Raw genomic sequence first — 27,631 nt, 5'->3', positions numbered from 1 at the left:
GAACTACCTAAGCTAATGTCAAGAATGAAAGTAGAGGAATGCCCAGGCCTTTGCATCATGCTCTGTGAGGACAGCTGTTACATCCTTCACCTGTAATGAAGTTTTCTTACCAATTCAAGACACAAGCGATGACCGTAAGCAGCAGAATAATGAACTGCATTGTATCCTTGCTTGTCTCGGATCCCTGGATTGGCATCATTTCTTAGCAAGTATTCCAGGCACCTGTTTAAATTGAAATATGGAACCATATATCTAAACGTTGAATTTCAAGTTTATAGTGATAAATCATTCCAACTCATTTGGAAAATAGAATGCAGCAAAGAAGACTAGCAATTTAATATGTGATATTGGCTGGGACTAAAGAACACCTAACTGAGTACACTGAGTGCTAAGGTCAATCTCAGAGTTTCCAAAATCTGAAAGAATCCTTCTCTATGTACATCCAGAACCTTCTAAATCATGACCTGGCTACAGTTAATATTTCATGGCTATTTTTCTCCTAGACAACACGGCTGATGATACTTTCATTAATATAAATGATTACCATTTTTGTACTTTATACAATATAACACTATGCTTTTTCTGCACCTAATATGGAAGGAAAAGAACTAACAGCTGAGTTCTTACGAATCTATAGTTCAGTAGAGCCACACATCTCTATTCCACTAGCAGACACTAATGTATTGATTTATATATGTACACACTCTAAACACAGTTGATGACATTCTCATATCCTACCAATCATTCCTCTTGTAACTTGAGGTTATGAGGCAGAACGCAATCAGCAGTTTCAAGCACTGACACTCAAGCCAGGAGGATGAGAAATGGGATATTGATGTCAGCTCTCTCTCTTAAAGAACTAGTACTATTTTTTTTGTTAAGAAAGACTTCATACGTGAATACCACACGATTCCTATGTGTTCATAATTTCACGCTGCTCACCATTTAACAGAAGTTCTGCAGAGCTTAAAAACAAGGAAGACCAATGGCCTTATCTATCAAATTTCTTCCATTTTGTACTTTGTGAATTTGTCCTTTTGCAGAAAAGTCAACATGCTCTGCAAGAAGTGAAGGCTTTTGAAGTTGTCAAGTAGCATCCCAACAGATAAAAAACCCAATCAATACTTCTACTGTTTCTTCTCAACCAGAAAGATGAACTTTGCATCTTTTTGAATACTTGAGCATCTTCAAAAAGCCTCTCAAAAAGGAGATAAATCAAAAATTCTGAAAGCCCTAATGAATTTAACTTATTTCCCCTTCCTTTGGTGATGCGCTATTTAATAATTTTAATATATGTAGAAAGATCACGGTTTTTCCCCCTAACATACTGCTTAGTTTGCTTTAGCCTGTGACCATCTTTCTCTTATACTGCCAAAGTAAGGCTTACTGGGTGTACATTCCAGATCTGAAGCATTTGCAGACAGGAACAAACAGGAAAATAATTTTCAACAAAAACATCCTTGTCTCCAAATACAGTCTTGAAAGAATCTGAACAAAGACCATAAAAACACACTTAAATACACTTGGAATTTCCATATACTTGTAGATCACTTCCTGACATTTTTCCCAGGCTTTGTATTCCAAATCAGTGATCATTTTTAGCTTGATTCCTATTTTGAATATGAGCTGAGCAGCACTGGTTTTCCAGCTGTAACTAATCATCTTGCTGCATCAACATTATAAGCTTCTCCCTTGGGCATTCTGCTCTGTAGTCTGTCTTGCAGAGAGCCAACTGTTAATCAGAACAGTAAAACTGCATGGCTTTTCAAGACAAGTTTGAGTTATCTCCTAAAGCTCTGCAATGCTGCCATCATAATTTGCAACTGTACCTCGTATAAGGCAGGAGGAAAAAATGACACTCTTTGAAGAACTATGGCTGTTTGGAGGTTTTCTCAGCAACTGTGAAGCTAAAATTAACCTCAGCTCTATGTGTGGAAGAGGCTGCTTTAGCAACAGGGATCAGCATATTAGTTTAAGGACCAATGCATTAGTTTAGCAAAAGGAATCAATAAGTGCTAGTTCTAACACTTTACAGTTTAGCTGCACTTGGTATGTGATCAGCCTCGTTATTCTCAACTATCCTGCTACACAGGAGCACTGGAGTCAGGACAGACTACTTTTATCTTTGCATGCACCAGGTGCAAGGACTTCTTCCTCAGATTTCACACATACTGCTTTGGGTTTTAGTGCACTAAGATAGCAAGTTGCTCGTTACGGTATAACATGCAGTGGAAATTTGTCCAACTGGGAAAGAACAGCTAAAGGTCAGCTAAAAGTCACTGCCTTGAAGCTGATGGTGGAATAACGAGGAGAAAGTAAGTGGTCTAAAACCAGCAGAGGCCACCATCTTGCATGCCCACAAGGATATTAACATATATTAATGAGCTTTTGGGAAAGGATGAATAAGTACGTCAATGTATTAACTGCTTACATGTAGAACCTGAACTCTGAGAGAGTACGCTTGGTTTGTCAAGTCACCTGGTACGTGTTGTGAGGAATAAAGGAATGCTGCTTTCTCATACCACACTGGAGTCTGAGTTTTCTTCCCGGATTTTGGATGACACATGTAAGAGTGCAGTTAAAGCAGTACTATCTCAACAAATTCCACAAGGAACTGAATGCATTTGTACATGTTACGTGGCCGTGAAAATATTCCTTGTTTATCCTTCAGAATCCCATCAAGTTACAAGCCTCGTTCCAAAGGCTACTTCACCTTTTAAAAACTGCTGTACTCCAACAAGATGATATGGCATCAAAAAGCATTACTTTCCAGGAAGGCGCCGCTGCATGCCTTTGAAATGGGATGCTGCACGCCAGCCTGTTTTGACCTCTGTGTGAAAGTGCACACACAGAAGAGACTCTCCGCCTAAGCCTGTTACATACACAATACCTGACACTCAACAAACCTCATCAATTTTATGCTATCTGCATAAGCTTCATGTGTATGCACGAACATTAGTCCAATCTATTTTAAGTACAATCATCAGTTACAAAACTGACACACGCAAAAGGTACTTACGGATTTATAAAGGCTTCTGGATGCATTTCATTAGTGCATGTTTAACTACTTAGCAAAAATGTATACCAAGACAGTTGTAATGCTGAACATGAATATCTTAATCACATCCCAAACGGATAAAGTGGTCTCACATTTCAATATCTAGATCATCTTTATCCTGATACAGGCCTACTGTTGTTCACAGTTTAGTTTACAGAGTATTTCCGACTAACTATGCAGATTTGGGGGCAATGTGAAGAACCCTCCACAAAACACCCCAATGTTCATCAAAATTTGATGGCCCTGCTGGTGACAGCCATCAGAAAGTTACACAGCACCCCCCCCAAGACAACATTTACTCAACCACTACTACACAGCAGATGGGATCAAAACCTCTGCTTGCCATCAGGACACCCGCATTGCAGAATGTAATTAAAAAAGTACAACACATTCATTTATCTCAACATTATTTTCCGTACCATGAACAAGTCACTGCCAGTTTTAACCTTTAAAAAATACAAAAGATGTGTTCAGCAAAGCTGATGGGAGAATGCACCCAAAAGTCCCAGCTCAGATGTTTCTAAAGATAATTTCTGTCGGACAAAGCATGCCACACTTACTTTCCATCTGTGTCTGATGCGGCTGCATAGTGCAGAGGTGTACAACCCCTCTCATCAAGGTCGTTCACACTAGCTCCAGATCCCACAAGGGCAAACAGGCACTGATAATTACAATTGGCAGCAGCATAATGGAGTGGAGTTCTTTAGTACACATTTGAATAAAAAGTACAAAGGTAAATAACAGCAAAATAATACTAGAGAGACAGAAAATGCAAATGAAAATAAAACTTATATCCTCCTTTCACTTTTTAGCAAATCTCTGCAGCGAAGTAACGCATAAATACAATATTAAGAGTTATCTTTGAGGGGCCATTTAATAACACAGACTATCTAGGAATATCTGTCAGCCACCACACACTGTGGTATGAGAAGTTCTATATGAAATTTCTTGTTTAAACGTACAGAGAAAAACAGTTTACATTAGACATTATTTGTGGTTAAGTAGGTACTTCCAACTATGTGAAAAATATGGACAAATTCAAGAACTGTGCAGCAACTAAACAAGGTCAAAATACAACAGTTAGCAAGTCAATATTTTCTGCATATTTGTAGCTAATAGAGGCAGGCAGGATTTTTAACTACAATAACGTTTCAGAGGTAATGTTAAAGAAAGATCTTGAAAATATACACCGCTTCCCTCTAACAAAAGCACGACGTACTGAAATACTGATATCGAAGAATCATATCAAGGGAAACTTATTCTATCTTCAGTTCTCGAAATAGCAGTTTAGCACCACAATGATAAAGAATTTCTGTTTCTGTTCATAAAAACTGATTGCTACTACAAATTTCTCCATTTTAAGGGTAGAAGGCACTTCCAAATGGATGTGAATGGCAGGAGTAGTGCATGAGTAATGCAATGATTTCAAGATGTCATGCAGGATTCTGCACAAGTAGTGATCTTGCAATATGACCTTAAATAAATCTACACTAAAAATAGCATTTAATGTCATTCCAAACAAGTACTGAGAACAAATGAGGAAAGGAACAGTAACAGATGGATATAATGAGAGGAAGATGAGGAAGCTGTAATAAAACTTTGGACTTCTAACTAAAGAAAAACCCTTCAGAAACAGAAACAAATTTACAGACTGATATATTATTTGGAAAACATTGCTAATGTCCTTGAATGAGTGAAACAAACTCATTACGTTCATGTTCTAAGCAGCGAAGGCTCGTAACACTACAGCTGAGTATGTAATATGCACTTTAAAAACAAGACTAAGCACCTACCTAAAAAAAAAAATAAATATATATATATATATTCTGTAACATATGCTGAAGAAGACTTTATAAGGGAAATTACTGTTTAAAACACATAAACTGAAATGAACAGGTTTGACCACATAGCAATATGCATTTTATAACACTTTAAAAACCCTTCAAAACATAAAATTCTAAACTCTCTTACCTCCCGAATCTGTCCTTTTTGTTGAAGTCTGCACCAGTATTCAGCAGAAGATTTAGGCACTCCAAATTCCTATTAAAATAATGCAATACTGCTTGTGATTGCAGATTACAGTTTCTTAATATTGACCGTTACAACTACCAGAACTGCTATGAAAACATCTGAAGATGGTATTCTTATTAAAACTAAACTATACAAAAACTTTTGAAAAGTTTAATTTCTGTGAATCTGAATACGTATTTCACAGTTGCAGAACCAAACCAAGAAGGACATAAATTATTTCATGAGCACATACAGAAACTGTACTGATATCAAATGGCATGCATAAAGGGCATGGACGTTAACAATCCTAATAGGAGACTCAATTCTTTAAAATAAAATAAAATAAAAATTATACCTGTACAGCACATGATTTTTGCTACCAGGATTCCAACATGGAAACAAGTTTTTAAGGTATATATCTGAAGCTCAAGTGTAAGTTATAATGTAACGCAAATGTTTTACTTAAGCAATTCATTTTCAATACAATATGATCACACTAACAGATGTGCAACACTGCACCTTTAAACAAAATCTTAATAACTTTTCTAAATTGTAGATGAATGAGGGAATGAGTCACAAATCATGTGTTTTAATATGAAAAGACAGCATTTTAATCTTAATCATTTGTAACAAGAATGTACCTATAGAGTAACTTTTCACTAAGAATGATTATTTAGCAGTATTACTTAATTAACATTGAAATAGAAAATGAAAATATCATTATAATGGAGTTTTTGTGTCCCACAAAGTGTATCATGAGATTTATTACCCAGTTCTTCCAGGCAATTTTGAGTAGCTGCTATAGATAACCTACAATGCAATAACAATAATCAATATAGATCACAACTCAAGTGATGAACAAGTAGTTCTGACCACTTCATCCACCTAAACTCTGGAATTTAATTATGACTTTTAATTTTGCTTGATTGATCTCTTGTTTCTGGATACAGTAAAAATGTATTTCCCAAAGTTGCTGTTCACCTCATGTCCTGTGGTGACCTAGAAGGGCACGACATCTTTGCAGCTGTATCATCACCCACGGGAAATTAAAATAAAATCCAGTTCATCCCCAAGCATAAACCTAATATAAAGCTGATGATACCTGGACACTGTACTCCAGTAATTACTTACAGAGCTGAATAATTAATTAATTTTTATTGCTTGTAGATGGAATCCATCTTGAAATTAGTTTTGCATTTACATAATTCCATAGGAGAAATGCAAAGAAGAAAGAATAATAAAAAAGGAATGATCAGCAATTAAAAAATGAGCACTAAAAATAAAGGCATGAATGCTTTTTACATACCCTCCAGCTGCAGCTGCGTGAAGACAAGTTCTGCCAAAGTCATCTGGTGTGTCTATGTCAAAACCTATAAATCAAGTATTTGTAAAGCAGTTATGCAACACAGGCTTTCACAAAACTGTTCTCATCTACCCTTAAGAGAAATGCTTGCAAAGCAAACTTAGCAGCTACTTCAGAGGAAGCTCTGAGGCACTGAAAACAAGATTCATTTGAAACTAGTTCTTGTTATTTGCAGTGCTTTGAAAAGCACATTCAAATAAAACTGAAAAGGAAAAAGTACAACAATTTGCAGCATTGAGGCAAGAAGCTATGTTGTTCCTTATCTATTTAACTGCTAATACTTCTGTATCATTTACTACTGGACATAATATCCATGACGATAATAGGAAAACTTAAGAATAAGCTAGAATTTCTACATGTTCCCTAGATAATTTTTATTTTTTTCATAAAGAGGGAGCTATCAACACTACCAAATCCAGAAGCAACTTAACATTTCATCCTTCATTTTAGCACTCTAGTCTCAGGCAAAGATCTTCACTAAGCTGGAGATCCATACTTAGAGTTACCATTTAAGCCTTAACTTTGCCCTGACGTTTCTATGAGAAAGACAGTCCTTTGTGCATTATTAATTAAGTAACTAAAAACTGATTGGTCAAACTTATCTTTGTTTTTAAGATGGGTATCTGAAGAGAAAGCTGTAGCAGAAGTCAAGTCTACACAGTCAAATAAAACAAATGGTACATCTCAAACGTCTCAGCTAAATGGCACGTCCAGGACAATCCCTTTTGCCCTCCTCCAGATGAGCACATTTGTTTTTTTTATAATTTGACACCAATTAGCACACACATGCTCTTCCACTCACAGACTCAGTGCTCCCTAATTGATTCTTAGCCTGTTGTGCTGCAAATATGGAATTTATAAAGGCAGCACCTGAATAATACATCACAGAGTAACACAAGTGTTGGAAAGAATAAGCAAGGGCACAAACTGTTTCCTCTGGGTAGTATTAGCTACAGAAAACAACCCACAAAACTGACTACTGTTTTAACCTACCCCACAAAAATCAGCATGAGATCCACCCAGTCATAAGCAGTAATAAATCAGAGCAATTGAAAATACCTTCTGATTAAACCAGAGCCTGGACTGAATCTATACTCCCTCAGAATTGTTTCATGCAAATAAAACTTCCCTAACTCCATTCTACATGCTCACCTTTGACTAATTTTCAAGCAAGAAGCTGCATTAACAATAAAACACCAATTCAAGTTTCTAAATGAGCAGTCACAGAGCCTTCAGAGCTATCAGATTGTCTGCTATAGGAATAGACAGGAACAAACCAACCTGTACAAAACTAGACATCATGGGAGGTACATGAAAGATGCTGGATAGAATAATCAGAACATTAGCCTTTCTTTCTGAAGTCATATTATAGTCCAGACCAGTTACTCTACCACTATGGCCAACTTAAAACAATATTATGTAAGTTATAGAGACACTATTTCAATATGGACTGTTGGTTTTTTTTGGTGGAAAGAAGTTTACATTCACTTTTTTTACATACTGTCAATTAAAATAAACAAAATACACACTGTTACCAGGCTACTCGTAAACTCTAAAGATTTCTGTGTATTACTAAATTAAGAAAAAGTTATTAGAAGCTATTCTATGGAATAAAAATTAATTATAAAGCCATGTTACCTACCTGATGAAAGGAGCTTTCTGCAGCAGTCTGAAAATCCACTTAATGCTGCCAAATGGAGAGGAAACATCCCATGTATACCCCGCCTAAGATACACCATAATCAGGTATCACAGTTTCATTACAATTGAAATAAAACAAACATGACTATGTCAAAGTGAACGTTCATGGCTTGCTCACCAAACTACCTAATTAAAATACTGAGCCATAGGAAAACCTCACATGCTAAGCACTTTCTTATTAGGCAGGGTGTACTAATTCAGCGCAACAGTCTATTAAAACTTTGAGAGATTTTATTTCCTTATATATATATATTGCCTTACAGAGAAAAATACTTCCTTTTTGTACAGGTTGTGATGTATTGTGCCGACATGTAAAAGCACAGTACAGGACAATACAGAAAATATTTCCTATTTCAAATTTTAGACAATATGAAAATATCCTACTAGAATGGTTAGTCTAATAAACATAATTCTCAATTCTCTCAGCTTGCACTCATGTCAGCAAATGTTACCTACTTTGCAGTGTCAGCACCACTCGTAATCAGAGTGTTGATTAGTAGCTCATGGCCATATCTAGCTGCTATGTGCAAAGGAGTATTTCCATTCTTATCTTCACAGTCTATTTCAGCTCCTATAATGAAAAAACAGTAATAATTAACTAAGAATACATATTGGCATGCAGATACTTTTGTTAGAAAAACAGCACTGATAGTGATTTCAGCAACATTAGTAGCTGTCCTGTAATAACTGTTCTGAATTTAGTATTAATGATGAGCAAAATGGAGAGAAGCGTATCTACTAACATGGGTCAAACATCCTGCAACTTTGGTTTTAAAAAACAAATTAGTTCTTCCCATATTCTGAAAAATAAACAGCTCTTCAATGCAACTTTTCAAACTTTATAGGCAGATACATCAAAGTCCACCATTAACCAAACTACTACTGGAGACTTTCAGAATGCTGTTATCAATACAAAGGAGAAAATTGCATTCAAAGTAAAAGTATTTTTGGACTCACACTTTATATTTTAAATATTGGCTTTGAAAAATCTGCTAGGTATTGTTTTAGATGTACTCAAACATGGAAATTTCAGCAATGTCACTGCAAAAAGCAGCCTAGAACCGCGCTGCACTGCAGAAATATCTCCTAAAATAATGTGTTTATGGGAAACATTGGCTTCTCAGCCCTAGACTGACAGAAATAAAATGCTTTATGATGGCAGCTGTATTATCTTCAGATGTTTCAGCCAGCAGATTGTTTTGACAGCAAAAAAGGCGGCAGTATTAGAAACTAAGTAGTGTGGTGATCTAATGAGAAAAATATATGAAATATGGGAAAGATGATGACAGAGCTAATCCTTCCCATTTATTTTTTTTACCATTTTGAATGATGGTTTGAGATCTTGAAAATCTACCATGGATCGCCGTCATGTGCAAAGGTGTTTTCCCATCTTTACTCTGCAAAAGATAAAAAAACCAAAAGAAACATTTGCTGATGTCCAGTAAAAGTAATCCATCAGACCTGACCTCTGCTCCCTCCTTTAAATTCTTCCTGTGCAGCTCTGAAAGATGGATGCTGGCAGTTAAGTCAGCATGATACGAAAAGCTCTACAAAAGAGGTGCTCTTAATCACTCCTTCAGCTCCAAGTGACAACTCAATGATGCCCTTTCACTCACAATTAAGCCTTTACGATAACCGCTCTCAAGGGGATGATGACAGAACATAATGTGAACAACAAGCCTATCTCCCCCTGCCCAAATCGAAAATAACACAATGCTTCTTTACATAAAATTTGTTCCTTGAAAGAAAACAACTGTATTTACAATGGATGTTTACACATTAAAAAGCTCGTATGTTCCACCAGAAATTCTGTAAAATGATACTTGTAAGTAATTTATCATAAACTACAAGTAATGCCTGGGTGGATCTATTCAACCACAGCGGGTATTATACATCTGAAATACATACCAAGAGTGCGCTTAGTCACTCACACAGTAAATACGCTCTTCAAGTGGGCCAACGATAATGCGAAAGAGATTTGCAATTTTAAACAGCACAATCTAAACGCACTTACAAAAACAGGTATTTCTCTGTTGTTATTTCTTTAGGGTAACTTGTTTTCTTCTTTTTCTCCCTGCACTTGATCATTGGTAATGGGAAAGCTTGAATGCAGAAGAATTTTGACAAATGCACACAAAATAAAAGTATTTTTGGACTCACACTTTATATTTTAAATATTGGCTTTGAAAAATCTGCTATGTATTGTTTTAGATGGACTCAAACATGGAAATTTCAGCAATGTCACTGCAAAAAGCAGCCTAGAACCGCGCTTCACTGCAGAAATATCTCCTAGAATTATGTGTTTATGGGAAACATTGGCTTCTCAGCCCTAGACTGACAGAAATAAAATGCTTTATGATGGCAGCTGTATTATCTTCAGATGTTTCAGCCAGCAGATTGTTTTGACAGCAAAAAAGGCGGCAGTATTAGAAACTAAGTAGTGTGGTGATCTAACGAGAGCCCTCGAAAACAATGTGAGGTCTTGCAAAAGACAACAAAATAAATTAAAAAAAAGAGTTTTTCAGTACAAATGAGAAAACACAACATAATCAATAAGGGATTTTTAAAAATGCATTCTGTTCAAATTTACTTAAAAAGGAATGTAACAGATTTGTAAGATATTTTGCATTTCCTACTGGAACTACTCTGTAAGAACTACTCGGAACATCAGCCTCAGTATTTGGAAACTGAACAAGCTTAGTTTCAAATAAATACTTAGGAAAGCTCTAAAAGCATCCAATTCCGACTTTGCAAGTGATAATCAGTCACACAACAGATTCTAACTTAGTTTCCCTTTGCTGATTTTTAAGTATTATTTTTCTGATTAAATCCAAGATCTATCTTCATAACTAAAGGAACCATGAAATCTAGGCTTTGGATCCAGTAACTTAAAATCTAGTGGGCAGGATGGAAACAATACATTTCTCTGATGTCAATGAACCTTCTGCCATCTTCAAACAACACTTCACCCACATCATAAGCATCAAAGAATTCAGAAGCTTTTTCAGTCAATTTGAAGACATTAGCTGTTTTTTGCAGTTTCTGAGGTTATTCAGTATTATAACTGACTAAATGTAGTCAGTATCTGTGGTGTAGTGTGTTAAACAAAGATTCCTATTTAAAGTTCCAAGACTACAATAATTTTTAGCAGTGTCTAATTACCCAAACAGAATACTGAAAGTTTTCATTTTCATTCCTAGCCCACAATTTAAGGAATATTTGTAAATGAACAGTCAAAAAACTCCAATGTGCTTGCAGTACATTTTTCTGTCCTCATCACTTCTTCCTTCTGTATCAGGAATGTACAAATTCATGAACACTGGAAACCAACAAACAAGAAAACAGTAATTCTTTGCTTGGTGGTATTCATGTTTCTTTTGTCTATTTACATGATCATTAGTATATTTAGCATTGTGACAGAACATACATTATTGAGAAATGTGGTCTCAGGAATGCAGGACAGAAGACAGCTCGGCAACACTAAACCCTCAGTCACATCCAGCCTGGGATATCAGGTACAGTAGAAAGACAGCACTGGGAATAAATGAACTGCAGCCTACAGATTTTATGACACACCTTGAGATCTTAGCCTACACACTCAAGAAGATAATGTGATATCTGTGTTATAGTTTGCTTTTATACTTGGAGAATTAGAAAAGATCTCTTCACTAAGACTGGATTCTATAGAATATTCTGTAGCCAAAGAAGCGTGACTAAGAATGTTAAAAGCATTTCAACTCTGTTCAGAAAGTTTTGCTGGAGTATCTGCCCAAGGCTTTCCATTAGCCAAATCTACTTACTTTTCTTTCTATTTTTAATATGAAAATCTATCCCTAGATTTTAGGATCTTTTTGGTGGAGGAGCTCTTAAACTTAGCCTGTTCATACACATTTTTCTGAAAAATCTAGAATTTATTTTATGTTGCACATTTGTAAGAAAAAATATGTAATTTTGCATTATTATGCTCTTAATCATATAGATAAATCCAGAAGAACAAGATGATAGGGACTTCTGTCACTTAAACATAATAAAGATTGACTAGATAGTATTGTCAACTTTCATTATCCTATTGGGTTTCTTACTATATTGCATAGACATTTAAGATTTAGACCAACTTCCTTGAAGCAACAAACTGTCTTATTTTTTTTCTACAATACATTACACAGAAATACTATGCCACTCAGCTGGAACTCCAATCACTGCCTCACCCAAGGCTTTAAAAATCACTTCCGAAAAAGATGAACTATGTTGTTAAGAGTGAATAGATGGCTCTGGATTCACCTACCTTCATATTTACATCTGCTCCGTTACAGACCAAAAGTTCCAAACACAGCGCTCCATGCGTTGATGCAGCAGCAAAGTGCAAAGGTGTAAACCCCTTTTCATTCATTTGATTTACGTTAGCACCACAGTCTATGAGTTCGTTCACTACAACATCTTGTCCATTGTAGCACGCTACATGAAGAGGAGTATTTCCATAGGCATTTGGTTCATTCATCTGTTAGCAAACAAACAAACAAAATACTATCAGTTAGATGGCAAAAACCTGTATTACTGTAACATCTAATTAGCACAAACAAAACTTCCCATTGTGAGATAATTTCACTATGTTTTGGAATTTTTCAAAGCCAGAAATTAAGAGCAAGCTCTGGATATATTACACTGAAACAGAGCTTTTCAGTTATGATTGCTTTTCAGCTGAGCTAACCTCCTCCAATTGTGTTCATGCCAGTTTCCTGTATGCAGTATGTAACTTGAGAGAAAACATACAAAAAAACCATCAACAGTGGCTATCTGCACTGACACAACAGACTAACAGCTTAAGCACAGAAGGACCTCAACATTTCTCAACAGCATTTGTAGGTTTCCAAAAAAACATGTCAGAAAGACTGAGTCTCTCCAAAGTATGTTTGAAGCATTAAATATATGTAGATGCAGAATGTGGACATAAACACACACAAAAATGTAGGCTGATATTTCTAATGATGTTAAGGAACTGAGTGTAAGAAGAAATTTGGTTATGAACCACTTCTTAAACACAAATTCACGTTCCTTGCAATTGAATTATAATATAACTGCCACTGCTTGGGTATCCATGATAAAATACATCAGACTTGGTCTCTAAACTCAAGGCTCCAAAGTATTTTTTTGGAGGTGGAGTGCAGGGAATTAGAACTTGGGCACTGTATAATACTGAATTCTGATCTACTTTTCAAGATAGAAGTTCAGTGGTGATACTCAGCTTTGCAAGACTAAATACGATGCACAAAGTACCTTCCTTATATTGTTTCACGGTTCATTGTTTACATCCTTTCCATGTGCAGGTATTCTACAGCCTTTTAATTTATTTCGCATTTCAGTATTAATATGGCCTTTCTTACTGTATTATGAAAGTTCCTGATAATCTGTAATATTTCCCAAAATATAGGTGGTACATACATATGGAATTCATTAACATCTACATCATAAAAAGAACTGACACAAAAGAGTTTTATTTCCCACAGTTCCAAAAGGATGTGTGTGGCAAAGCCGGGAACGGAATTCCTATTTCCTTCGTTTCAGTCCAATACATTAGGAGTCAGAAATAGCAAGTGAACAAAATAAAAGTCATAAACACAAAGTTATTTCTAAATAATTCGGTAAAAATTGCAAAGCTGTGAAATCACCTGGGGAAATAAAGTTTTATAACAAAAACAAGGCGAAACAAAACAAAAACATAAACCACCACCACAATAAAAGTATATCAATGAAGATACTTGGAAATATTTTCTCTATTTTCTCCATATCTTAACATGATATCCTAAAGAAGCATAAAAGAACGTGCTAGAATACAAATAAGAGCATTTAAAACAAGAACAAAAAAAATCACGTTTATTCTTTCTTACATCAACTCCAAGATCGAGAAGATATTTGACTACACTGATCATCCCACTAGATGCTGCAGCATGTAAAGGTGTATATGATTTCTTGTCTTTGCATGTTACTTCAGCTCCATGGGCCACAAGTAATTTAACAACTTCAATATGACCTAAAAGAACAGACAAAAAAAACCAAACAAAAACAAACCAATAAACAAAGCTGCATTTAATATCATCCAGAACAAATATAGTAACTGTACAATTATTGTAATGTGAAAAGGACACTGACTCATTTGGAGCTAATCTGGAAAGTAAAGAAGTGTTTATGTTTTCTAATTCTTTTCTGAAGTATAGAAGCAACATACAATATTTATCTCCAGATGAGGGTATCTGAACATAACTTCCTCCAATAATGGCACTATTTAGTTCAAAATCAATTTAATACATGAAAAAATCCTGTGCTCTGCTTATATCGAGGAGGTTTCTGGAAAAGTTGAGACCTACTGAGGTGACTTAGCTTTGTCATTATTTGAAGTTACTTCAAATTTCCATTAATGACTAGAGAATCTCACCATCAGTCTTCCCTCTTCTTCACAACTGTACACAAACCCATTAGGTTTTCAAAGGCCTTCAGCACAAACTTTGAAAGAAACATCAAAATCCAACCAGAAAGGAAGAAAAGATTCTATTTCTGAATAAAACCACAGGCAGCCCAGACCAATGGGTGGCATCTCTCCCAGCCACTCAGCACTGTGGCAAGGCCCAGGTCAGCCCTTCCCATGCTGGCTCCAGCACCAGCCTTCAGGCCACCATGGCACTGTGCTCCAAGACAGAAGCAATGGAAAACAAGCTAGTCAAATCTTTGCTCCTCTTCCTGAGTAAATTTGTCAAACAAATTACAACTGAGAATATGAGAAAAAACAATATGAAAAAAACAACCACAAAAATTATCATTATCCAGACACTTAAGTACAACCAACATCAAATACAACCCTCAGTTAAAGTGCTTCATAAACAGTGAAAATCTGCTTTTTCAATGACTAAAAGAACACGCACAAGTTTGGAAAGGAAATATCTACCCAGGGGAATACAAAAGTGCTATATTAAATATTCAGTCACCACAGTATATATTTTATGCTGCATGCCCCCCAAAATACAAAAAGATCCTCACCTAACTATACAGAGCAACATGAGGTGCTGCAACTCTTCACTTCTGAACTACTTTAGTATTTTAGAAAAGACACAGAAAGAAACTTAAACACAATACTCATCTTGTGACCCAAATAATATGGGCAGAAGAATGAAAACAATCCCTGCCCCAGAGAGAGAAGTACAAAGGATACTGTAAATGGTGAAATTAAAAGAAATACTAAGTTAAACAGTGGCACAAAAGTAAATATTAAAAAAAAGAACACACAAAAGAAAATCCCTGACCTGCATTTAAAACATAATGGAAGATACTCAAACAGAAGAGCAGGGCACTTCAGGTAGGAAGTGAATGGGAGACATCCCACACACTCCTGTGAGCAGCGCTAAGACTCACGAATGAAAGCCCATTGCTTGCAGTGCTGCAGCTAGAGAGCAATGGAGCAGGGTGAAAAGCAGGAAGGAAGGGAAACAATGGCCATAGGCCTATAAAGTTATTTATAGGAGTGTGATGAAAAGCATAATGTCTCCTTTACTCTACAGTCTATTTAATGCAGTGGGAAAGCTTTTCGGTTTTCCACCTAGTAACTGGAGCAGTGTAAAATTGCTTTAAATTGTGAGAAATGTTCAGTGATAGAATTTCCAGTTAATAGCCTATGAAATAGCACTCACTAAAACTGGAATAAATTTAGCTTATCTGAAAAATAGAAGACTTTTTCCACCTGGATGAGCCAGAAAACATGTCTGTCCTCTCACTGATGACTGACAAATCTCTGCCATCTCGTGCATTGACTTTCATTCAAAAATTTTGCAAATATTTGCCTTAAGGTGGTTGAACAGCCTGTCACAGAAACTGCATAAGCAAATGCACAGAAGTCTACAGGTAGATCACAAAATACTAACACAAAATAATTCAAAGAACATCAGGTCAATAATGAAGATTCTTCTCCAAGTTCTCTATTAAACTGGTACCTGCACTTGAAGTGCAAAGTTGTGGAGTTTCAAACTGTAACTTAAGAGCATTAATGCTGTCACAATCTCTTCATAATTTACTAGCATAATTCTTTTCTTCTGAAGACTGTCCTTTCTGGGATTTCAGACTTAATTTACCTTGCTACCAGATTACTTTAGATCTGTGCTGGCATGTACAGATCTTAAACAGGTAAGACTAATGTGAAATTGGACTAAAGCAGAGTTTTTAATTTAACTACACACACGTACTTCTACTCTTTGGCTTTGCTCAGTAGGTAAGTTTGAAATTGCATTTCCATTTCCAAGTTATTGCTTTTATTTCCTCTTTTATTGCAAGACCGGGAAAGCAGTTAAAAGATACTTGATGCCACTTCTTTTTTTGTAACAGCTGAAAAATGCATTTAATTAGCAATCTTAAGTCTGTTTCTAAGAACTAACTCCCCCACCCCATGCATACACGTTTGCAATGCATTATGTTTCTTTCTAAGCAATAGTATAACTTACAATAATGAATATGAATATTAATCAGCATATTCAGGGATACTTTGTTTAAGATGAGACTCTCAAGAATTATCCTTGACTTAAGTGAAGTCAATGAGTCTGAGTAATCTCCCAGTCTAAGCATGTTTGTTTTTTGGTATTGAGTAGATACAATTAAAAAACATTCATTCTGTTCATGGAAGGGGCAGTCTAGCGATTGTTCTTCTTGCATGTTAACTTAACTGCTTATTAAAAAAAGTCAAGCTGCGTGTTTATAAAGAACAGTTTAAGGTTTTCACTGAGACATAAGATTTAAATGCTATTTTTCTCTTAGTCTAACTGAAAAAAGAAACCACAAAGGTTTCACATCTTTGAATAATCTCTGTAAAGAAGAGGAACATGTTCTCAAGTTTTGTAATGTAATATCATATGTATATAAAATATGTGTTTCCTGGGGAATTTAGCATTTCAGGTATTAAATACAAAGAAAATGCAGATACTGAAAACAGGCACAAGAAATTGCATATTATAAGGTCTTAGTTCTGAGGTTCATATTCAAAGAAATTCCCAGATGTGTAGATTCACAGAAGACTGGTGCTACTGCTTTTACTCCTTCCACTTGGCTGGATAAGGTTATGAAACAATAAGCTAAAATAATGAGTAACGAATAAGACAATGGAGTAATCTCAACAGTTCTCCTCTTGAAATTAGTACCAAAATTTAGCTAATCACTTTTTTTTTTTTTTTGCTACCAGAATAGTGAACAACTGCAAATACATACATACCCATATATGCTGCCCAGTGTATAGCTCTTCTGTCCTTCTTGTCAAATGCATTAATATTGGCTCCTCTAGACAACAGCAAGCTGACCATCTGGGACAAAAAGGAAGGAAGGAAAGAAATCCACTATTCAGAATGAAAAGCTCTGCTTGAATTCACACAAAGAAAAAAATCACAGGAGAAGATAAAAATTGTATGGACTTAAATATGCTGGTTTTTAAAATATTCCTTATGCTTAAAAAACTTGCCCAACCACCTTGGCAAAAATAACAAAACGACCAAGTTCCTTAATTCAATGTTAACAGAAACATTTATAAGTTATGTAGGGCAAATATGTGGCAAATATGGCAAGGAAGAGCTCTTCAGGCTAAGGGGTGTACTGAAAGTTACTACAAAACTGTCAGTCCTGCTGCCAGGTTTGTCTCCCATCACTTACAGCCACGTGTCACCTTTCAGGGTGTGAAAACTGTTTAGTTCATTACATGTATTTTCTCCCCTTTCCGTGGTAGCATGTTCCACTTGTTCACTGTATACTGAAAAGTATAATCTTTCTTCCATTTTTAGTTTATTTATTACTAATTTAAGCTCCATTCAAGCAAATTTGAGAGGTGAGTACTGTAATAACCTTCCAATTAGATGATGTAACACAACCAATCTGTACACACACGCATGTAAAAGACAATCTAAAATATGAAATAGGAGACTGGCTTGCTGTTTTTTAAGGGATGGGAGGGGAAAACATGAATATTACCCAAGAAATGAAAAATTAGAAACGTACTGGATAGAATGGTAAGTAGGAAACAAGCTAAGATAATTAACCCATACCTCAACGTGTCCACTGAAGGCTGCATGGTGCAACGCAGTTCTACCTGCCCGATCAGACACATTTACATTACTCAGAAGAGGCACCAAAGCTTCGGCACATTTCACAGCTTTATTTGCAGCTGCTATATGTAAGGGCGTCTGCCAGTTTTTATCACGAGCATTGACATCTGCTGAATGCTTTAGCAACACCTGAACAGCATCCTGAAAACATTTATCAAATAATAAAGCCACTTAGCAAAGATTTCAGATGTTACATGTTAAATTCACATTTACATTAGCGTATACAAACCACACACATAATGCATAATGGAAAATAACTGTCCGTAACTCGTTCTTTTGTAAACAATCCTTATTCTTTGAGATTTGTACTACCATAAGTCCAGACTTGGAGATCTTCTCAAGGACACAAAGAACATATTCCCTACAGATTTCAACTGCATCAACCATTTCCAGGTCTTTTTTCCAATTTCCCAAACCAGCAGGAAATTTGTTTTGTCAACACAACTAATTTACAAAGCTCAATAAACCTCCCTAGGACTTCCTTCATTACCGAGGATTAGTGACATACCATGAACTTAAAATGCGCTTTCATCTATTTGACAAGCAAAACTTTGGAACTGACTAAGTCTAGAAATGGCAGAAAGACAAAATAACTTTTTAAACGCACATTTAAAGAACCACAGATAAAACAGAGAGCATGGTCATAAAGAATTTCAACATACACTCTTGCAAAACTCCTGAAAAAACATTTCAAAACATTACACCAAAATCCACATCTCAAGATTATTCACTTCCTTCCATTAAATTCAGAAGCCATGAACACTTTATGAATAAGATACACAAATTCAACTAGAATGTGTGCACATAACTGCAAGGCAGAAAGAAACCTCTCACTGACATTACTGTGACAATCAATACTGCACTTCACATCAACTCCGTGTCCTTCCCACAATTCACTGACTGCTTCAAGTGAATTTCAACTTAAACACACAGCACAAAAATAGGTCTCTCTGAAAGTAATGCCTCCTATTTATTTCTATGGAAATGACAACAGGTATGAGAATAGTGATGCTTTTTGATAGAGCAGTTTTATCTACATAATACTACTTTTCAACACAGCCACCACCATTAGGCATGAGCTAATTCAGGCACTCTTCACACTGTGGTGTGGCAGCTGAGGATGGTCAGAAGATAAAATGTTCCGTCCACCACCTCGCTGTGCTCACATCCACTGTTTAACCTCCATAAATGTTCAGCAAGCTTCAACAAACGTCAATGGGTGCCAATTTTTCCTCAAGGAGGAGTTCAGTGACCTTCCTTAGCTTCATCCGCACTTGCATATCTGACGCCACTTTGTCAGGCTTCCCAGAAAGGGAACACTGGTAGGAAGGTTCAACCTCTACTGTCATACGACTGAAATCCACCTCTGACATCATGGACCAACATATTAAAATAAGAGGCATTACTTTTCGAACATCCACTGCAAGTAGCTGGCACACTGAACTTTAAATACATTATGAAAAGCATTGGAAATTTCAAATTACAGAGCTACAAGTTAGGCACTGTTTTCAGCCATGAACAGAATGCTAAGTAACATTGGTAATATAATTTATATCTAATTAACTGAACTTTCTTCTACTTAAAAAGAAAAACAAAACAGGAACAAACATAACTGAAAATACTGCATCAGAAGCTTGTAACTTAAGTGTGACATTCAATATATTCTATTCTCTTAGAGAAACTTAATCAGACTTAATAGTTCAAAATTTAATCAACATTTTGACCCATTGGCTCTTTTGAACCAAATCTAAAGGAAAATTATAATCAGAATGAGGAAATTTTAAAACAGATATTAACTATTATGCAGAAGGAAGCACCACAGTAAAACAGGAGAACAGCTTAATTTATCTTCCATTTCTCTGTGTACTTAATGACATGAAAAAATGACCAAAACTGCTTAGATTTTCCTAGGTATGCAAATATTAAGGCCTTGTCCCCCAGCAATGTTGACACGAAGTTGCTTGAACTCATGCAGCTGGCAGCAAAATCCTTAATACCAGCTATTTTGCACGATGCAATGTCCATGCTTGATCCCAGTGCCCTTGCTTCAAGGGTAAGACATCACGCTTTGTTGAAATGAGTATCAAGAATATTTTCATCTAACGCCTGAAAACTTCAGATGAATGTTAGATGAATGCAAAGCAGTCTCTACACACATCAACCATCAATGCATTTACCTACGTGGTCTTTAATGACATGCCATGCTTATAAACAGAAAGTTTGGTAGAAGCCTGTCAATGCCATTAGGACAAATCATTTGATCGGTTACAATCTTTGTTTGCCTTTGGTTAGCATTTTTTTTCTTGAAAATACTAAACATTTGTAAAAATGAACGTGGTTACACTTGTTTTAGTTAGGAACTGGGTCCGGTTTTGACTGCAGCACTCCTCTCTGCACACTTTGCTGATTTAATGAAGTTTTGTCCCTTTGAGGAACGAAGAATCTGGTGATTCAGTTGGCTCCCAAAGGAGCAGCCTAAAAATACCTCAAAAAGCACAAATAGCGTTTCCTACTAAGGGCTCCCTCAGAAATCGATTTTCAAACACTGCTCTGAATAACACAAACACCACATAACTTGGCTATTAATGCTAGCAACAAAATAATACAGCTTACCCAGGGAATTTACAGGCAATATCTGACACAATGACTGTTTAGATAGTTCACGGATCAAATACTTGAAGCTCAGTGCTTGCAAAAACCATACTATTAGATTCCATCTTCTTCTCAAGCAAAAATTTGCACAGAAGCATCAAAAAAGTAATAATAATAATCAGCACAAAACCAAAACACTTTTACTTTTGAGACATGCTGAAGTGAGCATCAATGTGACTCAAGATCTCTAAGACGACAGCTTTGTATAAACACTTCCACGAAAGCTCAGCATTTTTCTGCTTGTTTTCATCTTGTACAGGCACTTAAAATTTTTATTAGGACATCAACAATAGAGGAACAATAATGAATGTACACTTAAATTGCTGTATTCCCATAACTGTGTTACAGGCAGGTTTCAAAAATGTTCTAAATATTTCATTTACAAGTTTTATTTACAGTACTATCATTACTCATTATTAGGGATTTTTTGTCTTCTGTTTCTAAAATATGTTTGCAGGTCTCATAGAACCACATATTTATTCATGTCTGAACAGACTAGTATGAAAAAAGACAGATTATGCTGTAAAAGCCATATTAAATCCTATTTCATCTCTAGTTCACTTATACTGAAACATTCTGGTTACAGAAAACATTCACTGCAGTTCAAAATATTACAAGCAGAATCCTTTCTGCTAGGAAGAAGGCATTTAAGTAAAGAGCAAAGCTGAGAACTGTAAGTTTATTGGTTTCCCACTTTCTTCCTATGCAGACATATTATATATATATATATATATATATATATATATATATATATATATATATTTATATATATATATACACACACAGTATTAGCGTGTTAAACAAACTGTTGCAGGTGTTCTGCAATTTGAAACATCTGCAGTAGTTTCATTTTGTAAGAACTGAACAAAGAACAGAAGGTACTTTGAGATACTCTATTTTAATACAAAGCAGTTTAAAAGAAAAAAAAAAACCAACAAAAAAGCATACCTCACTACAAGACGCCACAGCTCTGTGTAAAGGAGTCAACCATTTGCTGTCTTTGGCATTAACTCTAGCTCCTGTAACAAAAAAATATAAGAACAGAAATAAACAACATACCTATAAGGAAGAATTAAATATTCTCAACTACTGTGAGAAAACTGTTGGAAGATACTTATTTTAGGCTTATTTGTACTGCATAATGATTAAAAAAACAAAAACAAAAGGAAAAGGAGTCTTTTCTTCACCTTTGAGAAAATTCTTTTACACAGCATTTGTAATAATACTCTTTCATCAAAGTGAACTCTTTTTTTTACACCATGTAATACTTCATGTTCTGCATTTCTAAAGGCTGGTAAGAAAGACAGACTCTCGAATGGAGATCCAGCACCAAAAATCTCAATCCCAATGTAATTAATTTCTTCAATAAACTAGAGAGAGAAGCTGCAATTACTCCCCATGCCTCCAGTTTCCTTGTCACTGCTCAGTTTGCTATCTGAATACATAACAGAATGATGCTCCTACTACTGGAGATTTGAGAATACATCAACCTTACTTCTTCAGGACACCCAGCCCACCCTCAGCACCTCTTGAGCTTCCCCTTCCTGAATCAAACTGTAACAACAAGTGGTGGCACTCTGCTTCTAAAAGTGCACCCAATAAAATGCTGCCCTCCATAGGAAAACAGATTGCACAAACATCTGTTAGAGATACAAGTCTAATTTGGGATATCTCTTTTTTCCTTAATAATAACAGGAAAGACAATTTGGCAACTTCTTCCTGAGGGAAGCAACTTAACTTTTTCCTACATGCCACTGAATTTCAAACAAGAAGCTCAAAGGTTCATTTTTTTTTTAAAATAACATGTGTAAATAAATGGTGATCTATGTATTTATATACTAATGTGTATGTACATACAGATAAGCACAAACCCTTAGACATTTCTTAATGGCCTGTGTGGAAGTTTACCCATCTTTATTTGGTTGCAATAAATTTTACAGAGGTGTGAGAATTTAAACAAAATGGTTGTATATAATAAGGAAAAAAAAAAAAAAAAAAAAAAAAAAAAGCAGATTCGGAACTAATTCCATATTTACCATTTTGCAGTCAATTCTTCCTTTTCTGACATAAGAATACAACATATAAACGAAGTGGAAACAAGCTTCTTTCCTTGAACTCCCAACTACTAGACAGAGCCCAAGGCTTCTTTCTACCTGTTGGCTATAACTTCCTTCTTTCCTTGTCTAAATTTCAGAAGCTTTAGGTCTCATCCTATTTTCTGAATGCTAAAGTTTTTGAAAAATAAGTTTGAAGAAATGGGAGCAAAGTTCAGCTCCATTTGAGAAATACATATTCTAACAAAATTTTAAGAGACTTTATCTTAGCATAAAAATGTGCTTTCATTAATCATCATGAGGACCTGATTCACTGCATCAACATGCACCATAATGCAGCATATTGCATCTAATTCTGCACAGAGCTCAAGTGAAAATAAATAAATAAATAAAACTAATGGCTCTAAATGTCAACAGAATTAGAATTTTTGGTAGTCTTTCCCAAAAAACAATAGCATGAATAATCAGTATCTGAGAATATCATCAACTCTGATATATCGGACAACTGTATCCAGTTCTTTTGTCCATCTTCCAAGTTATTTTTATCCAGGTCTTGGTTTTAGCAGACAAGACAAAAGCAAGAGCCAAAATGGTGCTCCAAGCTCCATAGCTGGAGCCAACAACCAAGGAATGAAGACTTTCAAAGTCAAATTGATTTCTATTTCTGACTTCAGGACACAAACGTCTTTGAAGTGTTTAAAGCAAAATACTGTATGAGAGGAGTTACTAGGTTACTAACTACTGTTTTGACTTTACTCAGGAAAATGCATTCTCAAAGTCTGAGGTCAAGTCTGATCCACCCAGGTGACCAGGCGTGAGATAGGAGCACCACACCCAGCAGAAATGCATATTTCCACTGCAAGAAAGTGGCAATTTCCTAAATTCTAGTGAGAATGTGCTTAGAGTCCATGCTGTTTATGGGCTCAGCCAAGTAACGTACTTCTCATATGTCAAAACAAAGTCAAGAAATCCCTTAAGAAAACGGGAATAAATACAAAAAGACAGCATACAAAGTATTTTCTCAGTGGTAAGTTAATACAATTTATTAGAACTAAAATGCCATTGTTAATACTGCATAATGGTGTTTTTTTTTTTGTTTCTGGTGGGAAAAATATCCAAGAAGTTTGAAGCCACAGCTAAAAGTAACAGGGCCCCTCAAAAGCCCTGTAAGTGATCTTCCATTCAAAGAAGTAAGGAAGTCTAGGTCTAGGATTTGCCGTATTTATCAAAGGAATGTAATATCCAAACATAACGTAAGCCATCTTTTCAAGTGTATAAAAATTCTCTGGCAAAGGTAAAACAAAGACAATTTCTGACAAAGGATCTGCATCTCTGTTGCACTCATCTAAGGAAGAACCACCAAGTTTGCTTTTTCACAGCAAACAACTCTTAAAGGAACTCCAAAATCACCAGATATAAATGCAAAATGTAAGTAAAGGAATAATCAGAACAAGCGTACTACCAAAAAAAAAGCCCAATACGTAAGCACTATAATAGCAATTATAATAATTATAATAATATATTAAATATAATAGCAATAGCAATACTGTAGGAATCAGGAGAGCTGTAGCTCTACATACTTTAAAGAAAAAGAACAATTTCAATTCCCCCTTAATTTTCACCAACAAGACATGCTGCCAAGAATGATTTACATTTCACAACATATCTTCTCCAGATAACCTTGTATCTGAGGACATGGTCCCTCCCTCTAGGTTGTTCTTTACTCCTTAGCAGATGATCTGGAGAAAATACTCCAGTTCTTCCCTCTCTCTCCTGATAACTCTGCACAAGACAAAGCTCCCTCAAACCTGTCATATCATGCAAGAGGGACGAACTTTACATCTTTTACCCTCTGAACCCCAGATCACTGCAAATAAGGGTTCGAAAATACATTACACCTTTACTGAATTACCTTTTCCTTTAAGATGATTTGAACGAATTGAAAATGCAGGCATATGCACCACTGGATTACATTACCTCTTTTGAAGCTCAACCAGTTGATGCACTAACCAGGGCACCTCTTACATTCTGAATGCATTCTAATGCAAGTTGGGCAGCAGTTTGCTCTTTCAAGAGCGAGATTCACACCTTAATCCCTGTTTCCTAAAGACTGGATCGTTCAGACCCAAGGGGCCTGATCCTACCTCCAGAAAACTAAATTCAACAACTAACATAATATTTTCCCTCACCGTTTAAACCTTTTAATGATATTTTGTGTTTTTTCTTTATGGCTCTATTATTATGTCCTTTGTTAACAGCTGACACGCTTATTAAAACAGCTCAGTATTTATTTAACGTTTTGTGGGGTTTTTTTGTTTTGTTTGTTTGTTTTTTTAATTTGATTTCTTGTAATGCTGCAGAGCTTGCAGGAAAATAATCTGGGGGCCTGCCAGAAATCTCAAATACAATGCCAGATACAATCATTACCTTTGCTTGAAATTAAACATTGATTATGTAAAAGCAACACTCCTTTCAAACTAACCAACTTATTCTTCTGTGCCTGTACGCTCATATGAAATATTAAGCAAAGTCTTCTAAGTGATCTAGAAACATAAGAAGGAACTTTTTCTCTCAGAGAGTGGTCAGGCACTGGAATGGCTGCCCAAGGAGGTGGTGGAGTCGCCATCCCTGGCAGTGTTCAAGAGGGGTCTGGATAAGGAGCTAGGAGATATGGTTTAGTGTTTTTTCTGTAGGTACGGTAAGGGGAGGACAGTTGGACTAAATGATCTTGTAGGTCTTTTCCAACCTTATGATTCTGTGATATCTGTATGTCACTCGGTGCACTGAAATATGTTTCTGCAGCTTGGTTGTTACTTCACAGGCTTTAATATCCTAGCATGTGAGTGGGAGTTAGCATCTCAGCCCTTCTCTTGAAGAGACATTAATGAATGGTTGACTGGACATGAAATTCTGCAGGAAACACTCAGATAACCTTCTTAATTCATGAAATGCAACAGAACTACATGCAGCCGTCCTTCATCAAATCACCTCTGGTTTCCTCTCAGTGCAACTGTTACTAATTTTTGCCACAAGGTTCTCTTGTTCAATACCAGAATTCTTCAAAATTTTAAGTTTACTCAAAAGACTGATGTACATAACAGCTACAGCAGTTAATGCTTCACTGCCTGGAAGCAGATTCGGAAAAGGAATACAACAATACAGACAAGACATTGTTGTCTTTGCTCACAGTACTAATTCAAAGTATTGAACTGCCTTCCACCATTCTGTCTGTTTGTGATCAGTACTTTTAGACTCTTAAGGACAATATCTTCCTTTAATACTGTGCAGTGTGAGTTAGTGATTGTACGCTATCATAATATAAGGAAATTAAACAAAACTGTTTTCACTCACATATAGGTAAATGGCATACAATAGACGCCTAGTGTTCCGTATTTGAAACTCTGAAAGCATCCTTATTTAAGAGTGAAAGACGTAAATAAGATCTTTAGACTGTATTAAATAACAAAAACTGAACAGCCAACATGATTATCATCTGTAGTACTGAAACACTTTTAGAAATTATCTTTGCAGGAAAAGGATGTTTCCATATATAAACCGTTGAGAATAAGCAACAGCCCACCCTGCAATTAGATTCTATTTAACTATTTTCCTATAGGTTTGTATTAGCTTCCAAACTTTTCCTTTCTTGAGTGATCAACTTTTTATCTAGGACTGTGAAAATACTTAAATGTAGGAGGCAGAAACAGTCAGAGTTTACTGTAGAATGAACAGATGATGAAAACCTTTCCTTGGATAGAAAAACATGTGAATACTTGGGGGAAGATGCTGAAAAACATACAAATGTAAAGACTTAGGATGACAACTGAGGAATCACTGAAATCCAGGTAACTGCTCATTGGAAAACTGGAAACTTCAAAAAATACTTCTGCAAAAATCATGAGTAAGACCTAACTGAGAGGCAGCCTCTACCAATGGAGGGGGTAAATGTGTAATAAAGGATCTATAGAACAGGAAAAAAACAAAAAAAGAGGGAGGCTTGGATTGTCTTAATAAGCCACACCGATGCTTCAACAATCACCTTTACTGTTATTGCTTACAAATCCAAAAGAAAACAAACAGAATAACAACTGATAGATCAGGAAAAAAGCTGGAAGAAAAAACACAGTCAAGTCAATGCCATCCTCCAACACTTGGCTGCCTTATCAGTATAAAGAGTCAGCCTCCTTTCAGAACTTAATGGCTTTTGCTACATCCCAGCTACTACATCCTGGAATTTCTGTGAGTAGCACAAATTTCTCAGACTCTGGGAGCCAATGAACATCCGTACTTTGGAGGATGAGAAGCTGGACATGAGCCAGCAGTGTGCTCTTGCAGCCCAGAAGGCCAACTGGGTATTTTGGGTTGCATTAAAAGAAAAGTGGCCATCAGAGAGAGGGAGGTGATTGTCCCCCTCTACTCAGCTCTTGTGAGGCCCCATCTGGAGCACTGCGTCCAGGCCTGGAGTCCCCAGTACAAGAAAGATGCTGAGCTCTTAGAGCAGGTCCAGAGGAGAGCCACTAAAATGATCAGGGGGCTGGAGCACCTCTCCTATCAGGAAGGGTTGAGGAAACTGGGCTTGTTTTGCTTGGAAAAGTGAAGGGTCTGGTGAGACCTCGTTGTGGCCTTCCAATACTTGAAGGGAGCATACAAACAATAGGGGAAACGGCTGTTTA

General features: G+C 36.1%; 1 protein-coding gene across 8 annotated transcripts in view; it reads right to left on the bottom strand.

The window, feature by feature from the left end:
* Positions 1–27,631, bottom strand: part of ANKRD28 (ankyrin repeat domain 28) — a 98,552-nt gene that overhangs the window by 12,546 nt on the left and 58,375 nt on the right. For 7 of the 8 annotated variants that reach the window (XR_014943623.1, XR_014943622.1, XM_085540530.1 and 4 more), the window contains 12 exons: positions 21,853–21,923; positions 18,193–18,393; positions 17,373–17,460; positions 14,017–14,159; positions 12,417–12,629; positions 9,450–9,528; positions 8,588–8,702; positions 8,074–8,156; positions 6,375–6,438; positions 5,030–5,098; positions 3,619–3,759; positions 111–222 (listed from right to left, as the gene is read on the bottom strand). Coding sequence is in view for 6 of the 8 variants with exons in the window: in XM_085540530.1 (XP_085396656.1) it covers positions 111–222; positions 3,619–3,759; positions 5,030–5,098; positions 6,375–6,438; positions 8,074–8,156; positions 8,588–8,702; positions 9,450–9,528; positions 12,417–12,629; positions 14,017–14,159; positions 17,373–17,460; positions 18,193–18,393; positions 21,853–21,923 (1,379 nt within the window). In the remaining 2 variants the exon portion in view is untranslated. The remainder of the gene's footprint in view (positions 1–110; positions 223–3,618; positions 3,760–5,029; positions 5,099–6,374; positions 6,439–8,073; positions 8,157–8,587; positions 8,703–9,449; positions 9,529–12,416; positions 12,630–14,016; positions 14,160–17,372; positions 17,461–18,192; positions 18,394–21,852; positions 21,924–27,631) is intronic. The other variant, XM_032443194.2, reaches the window with a different exon arrangement.

Source organism: Coturnix japonica, chromosome 2 (genome assembly GCF_054131305.1).
Source record: "Coturnix japonica strain WE chromosome 2, WE-NBRP24, whole genome shotgun sequence".
In the NCBI taxonomy this organism is placed as follows: Eukaryota; Metazoa; Chordata; class Aves; order Galliformes; family Phasianidae; genus Coturnix; species Coturnix japonica.
This window is presented reverse-complemented; position numbering and strand designations above follow the sequence as displayed.